At 26.8% G+C, this 14,408-nt stretch overlaps 1 protein-coding gene across 2 annotated transcripts in view; it reads right to left on the reverse strand.

Moving 5' to 3' along the window:
* LOC123297601 (paired box protein Pax-6-like) overlaps window positions 1–13,752 on the reverse strand; it is a 110,621-nt gene extending 96,869 nt beyond the window's left edge. For both annotated transcript variants that reach the window (XM_044879341.1, XM_044879340.1), the window contains exons 1-2: window positions 13,724–13,752; window positions 6,741–6,998 (exon numbers count right to left, since the gene is read on the reverse strand). In XM_044879341.1, the coding sequence (XP_044735276.1) occupies window positions 6,741–6,762 (22 nt within the window). In that variant the 5' untranslated portion in view covers window positions 6,763–6,998; window positions 13,724–13,752. The remainder of the gene's footprint in view (window positions 1–6,740; window positions 6,999–13,723) is intronic.
* Between the last annotated feature and the right edge of the window lie 656 nt (window positions 13,753–14,408).

A 14,408-nucleotide genomic window follows, 5' to 3' on the forward strand; every position in this document is an offset into this window, starting at 1 on the left:
TGTTAATTTTTATATTGATGTGAAATAATGTGAACTACTATTCAACATGCAATAAGCTGATTCCCGCCAAAACTCTGGCAATCGTTTTCTTTCAGTGGCAAGAATTCATCAAATATCCTATTAAGTAAGACTCAGAAATAAGATAATGAAAAGGATTTTAAAATGACTACAACTTTCAAGATATAATAGAAGATATGAGATCTTCTAAAGTATGAGATCCAGAATTGAATATAATTAATAATTATTCTATATGACAGCTTGAATATCCACACTTGAAAGTATTTTAAATGTACCAAAATGTATCTAAGCCCCAGGCTACTATTTTTCCAAATTTCCATGACGTATTCAACCATATTTGGTGCCAAAATTGGATAAATTCAAATGTTACAACTGAAAAACTTTTACAATGCACATAAAAGGCTTTTTCCTGTCGAAAACATGCCTTATTAGGATCTTTACTTATTAATAGCCTCTAACAATACTTTTAAATTCTTTCTAATTTTGGGAAAGTCGACACAAATGAATCCATTTAAAAATAGTTAAAGCCCGTAAGAAATATTAGAAGAGTTAGTTTCCAGAAGTAAGATGTCCACTGTAAACTTAACCAACAAAAAATAAATAAACCTAAATAGTATACATCCTGTATATTTGTCTTAAATAGTATAAATCGATCAAGTGCGACATATCATGATGCTGGTTCGGTTCCTAGGTCGTTTTCCACTCTATTATGAAGACTATACTTATTATTCAACTTTAAAATCAATATTATAAAAATGTGATACAACAAAAATAAAATAAATTATATTGATTTGGGAGTTATGTAGATTTGATTTAAAATAAATGAGAGATACTACACTTAAATGAAATGAATGCTAAATTATATTTAACATTTTTAATACGGAATCCTTAAAAAGGTAAAAATAATCATACAAAATACAAAATTGATGTATTTTTTTCTGTATAGCATAAAACATTTTCATAAAATTGTAATCTTAATATATTCCACAAAATATTGTAGTAATATTTATTTTATAGTCAAATAATTTTCATAAATGTTTGATATGATTTAGAAAAAAATTAATTCGAAGTAAAAAATTATTTTTTTTTTGAAAATTATAAAACTTTTATCAGGTTCATTTCGATCTTTCTATACAGGATCGATATTTAAATATAAAGATCTTAAATTTTGAAAAGTTTTTAAATAAATTAAAAATTTTATTATTTGTAATTTTTAAGTATCCTACAACTTTGATTTCTAACTGCCAAGCCAATGTTTTGTATTAGTGAAAAAGAAAAAGACATAAAATTTGATTTCTGTCAATAAGAAATTGCTTATTATGTTAGATTTTTTTACCTACTTAAATTTTCATTTATTTCGTATTAAAATAAATTCCGGTTAATTATTGTTAAAAAGAAATTTTCATGTAAACTAGCGGTTCTTTATAATTAAATAAGCATAAATCAGAGTTGTTAACCGAAAATTTTAGAAATTCCACCGATGCAAACTAATTTTCAGAAGTAAATGTTCTAAACGCAAAGGTCCACTAATTTAGGTTCTATGGGTTTAATATCAACATTCGACCACTTACAAATTAATTATGATGCCGGACTGTATATGGAGTCCTCGAGCACCAAGGCAAATAGTTCAATACTTGGTAATTTTCCAGACGGACACCTTACATGTTCTAAGCGATTGTAATCAAGTGGCCACATTTTTCAAAATTAAGGACGTACGCCTTATTTATAGATACCAGACTTTTTTCTTTTTTTGATCCTTGGTAAACATTTTTTCCACGTTATCATTATCTACAACCACCTAGTTATAAAAATAATCAAAGATATCAAAATTTTCTTTGAGAAACAGACTTTTTTTGAGGTTTTATCGAACTATATTAATCAAAATCTACCTTGCCATAGAAAAACTCCGCAAACTAGATTTGTGAAAATGGCATGAGTATTAGACAAAATAAATGCGTTAAAATATATTTTTTGTTAGGAAATCAATTATTCGAGAAGGTCATGCTTGAAAGGTGTTATCTTGGCCATATAAGGCCCGCTAAACTGTTTTATCATGTATTCCACGAAGGTCCTTCGTCGATGGAAGTTTGCAATCATTTGGTTTTGTGTATTTAATTAAACATGGGAAAAAACTCTTTAAAAGCAGTCTGTATTATAATTATAAAACAAATGTGTGCTGTTTGATTCGGAATTCTTATTAAAAAGTATTAGTAAAATGTGTAACAACAAGTTTTGTATAAATAGTATCGATTTCTTTATTTTTATACTAAAAACATTTTTTAAGAAAATTCTTTGGTAAAACACTTTCAAACAAAACTTGTTTGAAACAATCATTTCCATAAATTATGCAGGATACTTTTAGAAAATCTATTTTCTGAAAAGTTACTTTTCTGTTTGTTTACTATATTAAATAATTATTTTGAAACTTTTAAGAAAATTTTTATTTTAAATAAAAAAAGAAAAAAGTATAAGAACATGCATAATACTAATTTTTTTAATAATGTCCTATAACTTATTTATTATAATAATTTTTTAGTGGTTTTTAGTTTAAAATAATTTAATATTTTAATACTATTTATGCTCATTATTGAAAGTTTTGTTGATAAAAATCGAAAAATGTTCTTGTAACACTGCTGTCTTATCGTTTTTTAGTAGTTTTCTATCGTCTGTTTAGCGGGCTTGAATATTGAGAGTTAGCAACACTAGGTAGAAAATTAAAAATGAGGTACGACTTGAACCTCAGAGCGATTTCGTTAATTAACGCAGGATTCGTTCTAGTGAAGCATCCTAATTTCTGTCTGGCAAATTAAAATTATACTTTTTATAATACTTAATCATAGGAAAAATCATAGCCATCTTCAAATGATTTGAAAACGATTTTTGGAACTATATTCCTTATCGCACAATATTTGTTTGCTGGTTGGGAGTTAAAGCCAAAAAAACCTGCAACAGACACATCTAAAAATCGACATCTATGTTATGTATAGGAAACTAAAACTTTTTCAATCTATTCAGTTTGCCATGAATTTTGAGAAAATGCAAAAATCATTTTATATTTATGTACTTTTTGTCAAAATCATTTAAAAAAAATTGAATTGTGAAAGTTATCAGAAGTTAAAGAAAATAGAGATAATTTACAGTAAGTACAATTTTTTGTGTTATTTCAAAATAAATTATCCTAATCAAACCAAACGTAATGTTCTCATATATTGGGTTGACTACTAAATCAGAAATATGTCTTTTAAACTAATACAATTTTTTCATACAGTAAAAACTAAAAGCAGCTTTCAAATTAAATTCTTTCAAACAAGTATTTGACTTCTTAAATTAATACCTTAAATTTTCAGCAAAATATCTTGTAAATAAAAAAAGTAAGCGCTACATTTATAATGAACCAATGTACGAAAGGACTATAGTTCCAACCGGGTGTCCCACGACACTTCTAGATTTATTTTTGAATTATTAGAATAATAATAAGCGCAGTGTAAAAAAAGGTTTTAAACTGTCTGGGAAGCTTATAATAAGCTTCCTTATTATAAGGAAGGACATAAAAAATTACTTTAAAAATATAGTCATAAAAATATTCTAAAATTTTTGCAGATTTTTGACATAAATATCTAAAAATCAAGTTTTTTGCTACGTTGATTATTACCACATGCTAGTGATACACTAAGACTGCACAAAAATTTCTAAGCGTATTATTTTCGGCCTGTATTTTAAACAACTGAACATAAAATTAAATATTTCATAAATATTAGTTATTACAAGATCCTTTTGAGGCAGTCCAGTACTTATTCTTTTTTTTTTTCTTTCTTATTAAATATAAAAAATATATTATTTATGATATTGCATCCAAAAAAACAAAGTTTATTTTATCGATTTTATCGTAAAACACATACGAAACAAAACACATACATGTATTGTATATGTAACAAAATTGTTTTTGTATCTTTATGAGATTTACAAAAACGCGGCATAGTGTTTGTATAAAAAAGGAATACCATTTTGCTTTGTTGGTTATATAACATTTATATCAAATACTATTATATTATATAATATATATATTGTTATTATATTTTAGAAGTTAACAATAACCAACATGAGAATACATTCTTTTAAAAGTCTTTCATGGTTCTTAGTAGGTTGTACCTTATATATAGATAATACTTTTATTCAATATACTTATCATAAAAATGGTAAACAGCTCTCATAAATTCCTTACCCAAAATTATAACTTATAAAGCAATGAACTTACAACAACTTATTTAGGTTAAGCTATTTTTTTTGTTTTAAAAACATTATTGAATTTATATATAAGCTGCTACACGTTATCACATCTTACGATATTGTGTTTAGGACAAATTTAAACATTAGAGAACCATCATCGTTTAGTCTTTTTGTTTGGCAAAGCAAACAGAAAAAATTCTAAAAACTCTTGCTTAGTTATGTATTTTATTTGAATAAAACTGCCACTAATTTCAAAATATCAAGAAAAGTTTCTCTTTAAAACTACGGTATTCACATTTATATATGAGTGTTTCAGAATAGCATGGAACTATTTTAGATGCGCGTTTTTAAGCAAAAATTAAACAACAACGAGAGGTTTCGTAGGACACCAGGTAGAATCTATGCCCCTTTCGTTATGTATTATTAAATAGCAAGCACAATAAAGGAATGGTAATAAAATTGCATTTCATAATTTTTCTTTCATGTTTTCGTTTATCAATCTTTGCTACCTTTTCAATATTCAATATATTTCGGTAAATTACCAAAAATCAGAATAATTTTACTATAAACAAAAATCAAAAAAATTAAAAAGATGATTTTTAAATTTTAAATCAAAAGCCATCTAGGAACAGTAATCAGAAGTTAACAAAAACCAGAATCAATAGTTATTTAAAAAAATTTATTAGCATAGATGGGTTTCGACCAGACCTCCCGCATGAAGTGAGAGCACCACAACCACAAAATCATGGATACATTGAGAATACTATTAATATTTCAAGAAAATAAACTATAAAAAAACTGTCGGTGAAACACTTTTTTTGTCTAGTTTTCTAACTGTGTAGCTGTTAAAAATAGTTTCTATAAACATATATCTATACGAAAACTATTTAGTACTAAAATATTGGAGCATAAAGATATTTATTTATAGGTGGCCACAGCTTTGTAGCTTTCAAGGTTTAGGCTGAAATTGTCTATGAGACGCTTTCTATGGCTGCAAATGGAGTAAAAAAAACGCCTACATATTTGTAAAAGTGTAGAAATTTACGGTTGTTACCCTGAATTATTACCTATTGAACACCAGGTATTCACTTACAGGAAGTACCTACTATTAACGCCGACGAGTAACTTATGCAATAACTTCTTATACCGCGTATTTGTATCTATTCTAACAAATTATTTTCGACCATAGGTTTAAATGAACTTTTTTGTTTATTATAGACTATAAGATAGTTTCGTGCCATTCTACCCTGCATAAAAGTTAATACATGTGAACATGATGCATAAAATCTACCAGAATGGTGATTTTTGTGAAACAAATATTTGACAGACTTTTAAGAAATTGTTGAAAACAGATTCAGAATTTATCTACAATATTAATTCACAACATAAAATTTGGAAAACTACAACTAAAAACAAAATGTAAAATTTATATAGATACAATATGTTTCATTAGTTTTCAATTAATATTACAAAATTTTAATTTTATCGCAAAAATGGTTCCACAGAGAATCAAAATAGAAAATCGAACTAAAGTTTAATGAAAACAAATAAGTGATTATATTTATTAACTCAATTAATGAATTAATTCTACCGTCGATTTGTTTATTTTTTTGTTACCTTTTTTTTTTGTTTCAATGTTATTTTGAACTGAAACTACATTTGAAACCAAAATAGTACACTAATATATTATGAGTATAAAATCATTTGAATATTTTTTAAAACAATTTTTAATACACAATGATGCTGCTAAGATTTTATTCATGGGGTAGAAAGTAGAGAATTGATCACCAATTTATTTAAAAAATAAAAATTTAAAGCATGCATAATGTAAAATCAAAAATTCTTTCTAAGCAATCATTAGATAAAAGTATTTTTGTTCATTAAGTACATGTATTTTTTTATACATCTAAAGAGTAGATAGTGTAACAAAATTTAGTGTATATGTAATACAATTTCGGAAAAATTATTTTACAAAAATAGAGCAATCACAAGCAAATATATAACATGAGGGTATTCTTGCCATAAATTTAAATTAAATTTTAAGTCTTTTTTACTCACACTTTTTACAGTATATTTCTACATAAATTTTAATTTTTATCAAATTTAATTTTTCACCACCGAAAGTACCCTATTAGAATTAAATGTACATGTACTTATTGAAAAAAAAACCCAAAGCTATTGGAATAAAACTGGAAATATTATAATTAGTTTTGATACCAATGTGAGTAATTGATAATAATTGAAAACTTTGCACATTATTAAGACAATGACACTGATATGTTCAAGTAATGGACATTCAATTTACAATGAATCCAGTTTTATAAAAATATTTAACTAAATGTCTACGAAAATAAAATAAAATAATAAAGAAAAACAAAACAAAATAAAACTTTTAACAAATTTATTTAAAAATTTTGTTTCTGAAATAAATACAATTTAGTGTGTGCGCACGGCGTATATTTTGTTTTGTAATGGCATTAAAAATTAAACAATACCTTTGTGCGCCATATCGTCCATAGTAAGCGGCGTAGTCGGCCATGGGGCTACGGCCGCAGCCCCTAATTGCTGCGCCGGTAGAATGATGGCGGTCAACTAAAAGCTATTTGATTTTAAAATAGATGTTGCTTTTGTTTATTTGACTGATTCGCACTAAATGAGAGTAATATTTTTACTCTGATTTGTTATGTATCAAATTTAACACATTTATTTATTATATGTACGATGCCGATATCACTTCCACAAACAATTTGCACCTGAAACAAACACAAAATTATAAAATTAATAATTATATATTCACATTGTTTAGTTCAATAAGTGGGATCATTTTACATATTCGTGAGGATAAATTTAAATATAATCATCAAAGTTGAAAATAAGATAAAAATAATTTCAACCCTTAATCTACACTGCTCTTACATCCCTTATATGGACACTTAGTTTTTTTCTTTTCTAATTCATTGCTAATATGTTTACTTTCTATTAAAAAGTTTTTTTTAAATTTGTTTTCATTCATTCCAAATGAAAATTATCAAAAACTTCCAAAATATGTCGTTTTTTGAGATTCCTCCATAAGAGCCAATGTATTTTATATCGATTTTTAATGACTTTTTTCTTAAAAATTTGCACGGATACCTAAGCTGAAATTTTAACCACATATTCTTTGAGTAAAAGACTACCTACAAACAAATTTTGAGCCTTTAAATCAAACATTGTTGTCATGCTCATACATCCTTAAACAGTTTGAAAGAAAAAAATTATTTTATTATTCACAAAAGCTGTGAATATTATTAATAATATTGACAACTTTTGTGTGAAAACACATACAAAAATAAGGGGCAATTACAGTGATTTCAGTAATATGTCTACATAAATTGACAAAGACACAGAATATAGTGAGTGATAAAATATACGAAACGGAATATTTATGTAATTCTTAGAATATTTAGTTAGGGAATTTTTCTAAAGAGTAGGTAAGATACACGAATACAATATAAATATAATATACAAGAAAGAGAAAGTAGATATAGTTTAGTTATGTATTATACAGGAGAATGATACACAATTCCATGAAATAGTATTGAAGGGGCAGACAATGTTTGACGTCGTTGTTTGGCGTCGCAACGTGTGGAATTAACTAGCGGATCGGCGTCAACTTGTTCCGGAATAAAATAACGCACTTACACCCTTATAAGCACACACACATACACACATACATATACTTCTAATATAACGTATCATAACTCTCATTCCAGCTGCATGTAGAGCTCCTCTATAGACGTATACAGCACATACTGACTATATATTTGTGTAAAAGTTTTCTTCTAATTTATCTGGATAGGATATATCTTACGAGTTTAACTTTCATTAATAATTTATATACAGGCAGTTTCATTTTAGTTACGAATTATATAAGTTTATAAAGGATAATTATAATTTTTGGTTCTTTAATTCAAGATTTATCCTTTGAAGGTACTGACTTAAGTACAAATAATACAGTAAATAATCCGAAAAATATCATTAAATGCGAACAAGTGTTGGAACAGCTTCGATTTCAAAAATTGTTGTTTGTACGTGTTCCTTGGACCTTCAGCAACATTAAGTTGCACAAATCTCCGCATTAAGAAAAATGAAAAAATTTGGGTAGTTTTCCTACCCTCAAAGCACTCCAAAAATTTTGTTCATCATAATTTCATCTCGGATATTGTCGCTCGAAGGTTTCTGAGATCGCTGAATTCGAGATTAAAAAGGAACTGAATTAGGTTGCAACCCCATTGCGTCAGAGATAAAAAATTTATTTAATTCAAAATTTCACCTCGGAAATCCTCTTTTGAGGTGTTTTTGGAATCGCTGTTCATAACTCTGAGATCAAAAAGCAACTAAGGATGGTGTCAACCCAATTAAATTTCTCTTAAAAGTCTCAATGATAAAAAAAAATTTTTGAAAATTTTAAATTTCACCTAAAAAATTGCCTCTCGACTGTTTTCGGAGACGCTGATTATGCATTTTTTTTTTCAAAAAGCAACTGAATGTGATTGCATCCCAATTAAAACTACCCCTAGAAGTGATAGAGAAAAAAAAAAATTAAAAATTTATCCTCAGGGGTTTTTGGGGTCGATGATCATAAATCTGATGTCAAAAAGTGACTGATGGTGGTTGCTAATCTCCATAATAAAAATTTAGAAACTCCGACGAAAAATTTTGATTAAAAAAAAAGTTACAGTTAATATTTGGAGTGCTTTGGGGGTGAGAAAACTTTTTTCTCATTTTTCATAGAAATGTAAAAGTTAGTGCGGCTGAATGTTCCTGAAGGTCTTAAAAACACGTACAAACAAGAATTTTTGAAATCAAAGCTGTTTCACCATTTTTCCACATTTTGCAACTTATTAACTGTAAATGTGTGATTGAAGTTTTCGATCATTTTATGTGAGCTTAATTACAAAACCATTTCTCTTACTATATTATCAATGCCCACTTTAAAAACAAATATCCTTAGATACCAGCTTTCTTCGATAAAAATAGACCTCACGAAGAAGATTAGAACGCAACTTAATATGAAAACAGTAGAAGCTGAAAAGTTTTATTTATTTACGTCTCAGCCTGATCTATTTTTTTAATAATTTTTGTAATATTTTATAAGAAATAATTTTCTTTATCTAAGAACAATAAATAAATCTTCTAATTTCTCACCTATAATATATCAGAATTCGAATACATGTGTCTTTATGGGAACCGGGTGTTTTAATCCACTTTGTAGATGAATTATATTTTGTTAAAGGCTTACATTGGTTTTATACTTTGTAAGAATATATGTAAATATATAAACGAGGGGTGTGTTAAATTTTGTCTGACGTTTGTAACGCTAAGAAATACTATCGATAGAAATACAATTTTGTCTTTGTGCGCGACAGTAAGCAGCTAAGCTACCCGAAAGTAAGCTACTATCGTCCACAGTAAGCAGCAAAGTCGACCATGCGGGCTACGAATGGAGACCCCAATTTCTAAGCTTATAACAGCGTATAAGCGAATTTCCGAAGGAAATGGAGCTATTGATTTTGTACTTATAATGGAATTTTTGGAGCAAAAGCACAAAATTGTGAAATTTTGAAGCAAAAAAGTACTCATATCAATTTTTCTCTAGGCGCTTAGTTTTCAAAATAAAAATATTTGAAAAATTAAAAATGCAATATTTAATTTTAAGAATAATTTGTTATTTTTTCAATATCTAAGGAAATTCGCTTAGCTAACGCAACTCCTGCGCTACGAATTTAATTCTATACCTTAAAACATATCTATAAAGTTCATTAACGAACCAAATCAAGGAGGAGTCAAATATCTATCTTTGTAAGAAAATTGTAAGAAATAGGTATATCAAAAAAATTTGTTTCGAAAAATTTGTTTTAATTTAATAGCTTAGAAGAGTAACAATGGTTTAGTGTCCCGACTTGAAAAATTGAAGAAAATGGGTGCCACTTTTATATATAAAATATAAGCTATTTATTAATTGAGACTTTATTAAGTGGCTGTCCGGCGGATTTGATACTTACAAAAATAATTAAAATGTGAGTGGTAACGAGTTAAACTAAAATTCAAGAAAATAAACATTATTATAATTTAGAAATCCTTTGTTTAAATTCATGATTTTTTTTTTTAATTTTACTGTTTCTCTATTTATAATTTAATTAATTATATATTCTTTCATAAACGAGTCTGTAGTGGTAAAAAAATAAACAATACGAATTTTGATTGAAATTTTTTACATTAATTTTGTCTCATTAAAAAAAAAATTATTTTCTACTTTTTAGTACAATAAATGCTTGTCCCTTAAAAAAATATTTTTTTTTAAATTTTTAATAATAGTCTTATAAAGAAATGAACAAGAAAATTAAAAACTGAAAACACGTATCTGTTCATCTCTTTTATCGCATTTTTATGCCGTTTTCATGTTTAGACATAGATCGCCTTTTTTCGTTAATTAGAAGCACCTTACTTAGTTTAGGAAAATTTATTTATTTTTCAATATAGAATAATAATCTGTTAAAAATTAGATTCGTATTTTCAAGCAAAAAATTTATATAAGTGGTATTTTTAAGTAAATAATTTAAATAGGTGGTAACTTTTTAAAAATCACTCCGTATAAACTTACATATAATTTAACTGAATAATAATCTTTAATTATGGGATAGAATAACATATCAGCATTAAATGCAATTTTAAGAAATCAATTTGAAGTGTGTTTAACACTAATCATTAAAAGTTAAATAAATGAAAATCTCTTCTTAAAAGTCCCCTTTAAAACTGAAGTGGTATATCAATTACTCAAAAACTATATATACCAGTATTTAACTGTAAAAAGTTAATAGCCTTAGGTATATTTATCTAACTATATAAGTACCTAAGTAATCTTTTAATTTAGTTTTTAGAAATGTCAATTTTTATTATTTATACTAATCATAATTATGGGCTTTTGTACCTCAGTGATAAATAAATTATTGCGGATATACCGTAGTGCCTGCAGCTATTTATTTATTTTTTAGTCGAACTTTTATTAGAAAATCACTTATAATGTTATAATGTCAAGCAGTGAATATGGTCGAACTTTTATTAGAAAATCACTAGGTAATAATGTCAAGCAGTTAATATGGCAGTCATAAGCAGGGTAAAGTCTTGGCTAAAAAACAAGTGAAAATAAAACGGACATATGGACAGACGGACGCACAATTGGAAATAGACTAATTAGTTTAATTTTATGCTCCTATACTAAAATTTTATTCGCATCCTCAATATTTCTAAGCGTTACAAACTTGAGACTAAAATTAGTATACCTTGATATGTACTTCATATATAGGGGGTATAGCAACGATTGAATTACATTTCGTTCGGCTGAAACGCCTTCTGAAATCCACGTTTGAGCCTGTTGTCGTAGTTCTATTCTAAACTACCGGTTATCCCATGAAAAACTGATTTTCTGCCAATAGTCTGCAGATGATAGTAAGTATATAGTCTATTATTTTAGAAGATACATTATTTTGTATTCTTACAGTCGCTTTTAAAAGCTTGACTTGTAGTTTTATTTACTTGTAACTATTTCAATAGAAACTATAATGGGATTTTTTATTTCAGATTTAAACCACTTCTGAACGTCTTAACAATTCAATATCTTGCAGATATATCAAGAGCCGATTACAATACAAAAATGCCAGAGTTAAATTCAAAAATTGTAGCCTCAGCAAATTATAAAGGAAACAGTTTAAAAATAAAATATCTTTATTGTTATATACAAAATAATTTTAACTGTAACTTATATAGAACACTCCACGCTCTTTAACATTAAATTTTATATTATCTACAATTAAAATTATTATTTTCTTTTTTATTAAATAGTCAGTGGTAAGCACATTTGAAACTATAGATTTCCTCAGATAAATTAGGCATAATTAGCTACCATAATTTTTAAAACTTAAAGCCCATTATGCTTTAAAACAATTACTTGAAATGAAAAAGTGAATTTACATGAATTTGTTTCCAAGTAACCTTGTGATTTATAAATATTATTTGATAAAAATTATGAATTTTATTGTCTATTTGATAATTTTATGAATAAAGTTATATTTTTTCCAAATAAAGCCCAGCAGTTCCATTCTTTGTAATCAATTTAATTTCTAATCCTAAAGCGTTTTCAGGCTATACGAACACTGCAGTGATATCCATTAAATATATATAAATTAAAATGTTAGTCAGATTTTTAAAAATAGCCTAAGAAAATTATTTACAATTTTCAAGGTTTTGCCATTGATTTCAAAGTCTATGAAAAGTAGTCTTGTATTCTGTACTTTAAAATTGTAAATGGCGCCTAGATTTGTATTTATCAAATAATGAGTATGTACTATTTTTCGAATATTTATATCAGTAAAGTATATCTATAGCACGTCAGAATACTTTGTTTATAATTATTCTATAAGTAATCAACGTTATTTGATTGAAAGAAATTAGAACTATTTAAAATTTTCATCAATGACCCTTGAGATTAAACTTGATATTATAATTTGGATCATACAATATGATTTAGGATTTTCTTACTGCGGTAATATAGGTTAGATTTCTCTCAATAAATCAACTTTGCTATTCAATACTGATTAAAAATGTAGATCTTTGCACAAAATTGGTATTTATATATAAAGTAGCCGTAGAGCCTTAAAGAAAAAGTATATTTGCCATTCTCGCTAATAAATGTTAATTACATAGCTCAATTGCCGTTATTGTCTTCGATATATTTTATTAATAAGAGTAAAATCGGCCAATTCTTTTTGGATGTACAAGCGCCACGACTATTTTGGATAAAAGGCTTGATTGTTTGCATATGAAGTTGGACTAAATCAATTCTGAAAATTTTAAGGGAGGTTTTCCGATTATTTAAATAGTTAAATGACTTCAAAAGAAGGCATATTTAACAGTGGTTTTATGGTAAAACGGTAGATGGATGATATGTTTTCATAGATTTCTCCAAAATTAAGCGGTGGAAATTAAAAAACTATTTAAATTAAAGTTGAGACCTTAATAAATTATTAAAAACAAAAAAACCGTTATGCCCGACTAATTAAGGATGTATGTAAACGGTAGCGCAGATACAAAGACGAAAAGTAAAAATAAAATATCTGGAGTAATTGAATCTAAATTAGGTTTTTGGTAGTACATACTATATTATAATAAATAATTAAAATAATAAAAAATAATTTTATTATTAGTGTTTATCTGGAGTAAATTTCCAAATATGGAAAATTTAAAATTTTGTTTACTTATTCAGCTTTCGATATTTGGAGAACCAAGGCAGATATCGAAAAATTTTATTTTTATTTTTCGTCTACATTCATGATAACAAATAGGGTACAAATAATTTCAACTCTAAATCTAAAATAGCCTTGGCGCTTGTAGAAAATTCGAAAAAATCAAAATTATAAATATTAATAAAAATTTTACTTACTTGATATGTTATTGATGTTTCAAAAACAAAAAGAAATTCGCAAAAAAAATACAAAAATAAAAATTCACAAAAAACTCAAGTTTCAGCACTTCAAAAAAAAAAAATATTGCACAGTTTTTCTTTTTTCTTCAAAAATTTTTACACAGAATTATCCATTAAGTAGCAAAAACAAAACAAAAAAACACTTTACGACCAAAAAAATAAATAAATGGTCTCAGAATTGATGAGAGATCCCGCGCTTATAATCTATTAGCGAAAATTATAAATTTTGTAACTGATTTGATTATGATTAAAAAGTTTTAGTTAAGTGATAGTTTTGCGTTGAATGATCAAGTCACATATAGAAATGATCCATGAAATCAAAGAGTCAGCATCCGAAACACTGACATGACCACTTTACACGTAAATAATATCACCGTACATTTGAATCGAGTGGTGGTGGTAAAAGATATTTAAACAAAACCAACCCCAAAACCGTAAACGATTATAGGGGTTGTTATTCAAGTTCAACCCTTATATTATTTATAAACAAGGATGCTGTTTATTATGAGATGAATTTTATTTCATGTGAGATCAGGTGGTTTCATATTTACAACCAATCGTATTATGGTTGTAGGGTGGAGTTTATAAAATAAAGGTGGGTTTATAGAACAAAGCCATTGATTCTGGGTCTGGTCCATAAGTA

Source organism: Chrysoperla carnea, chromosome 4, assembly GCF_905475395.1.
Source record: "Chrysoperla carnea chromosome 4, inChrCarn1.1, whole genome shotgun sequence".
Lineage (NCBI taxonomy): Eukaryota > Metazoa > Arthropoda > Insecta > Neuroptera > Chrysopidae > Chrysoperla > Chrysoperla carnea.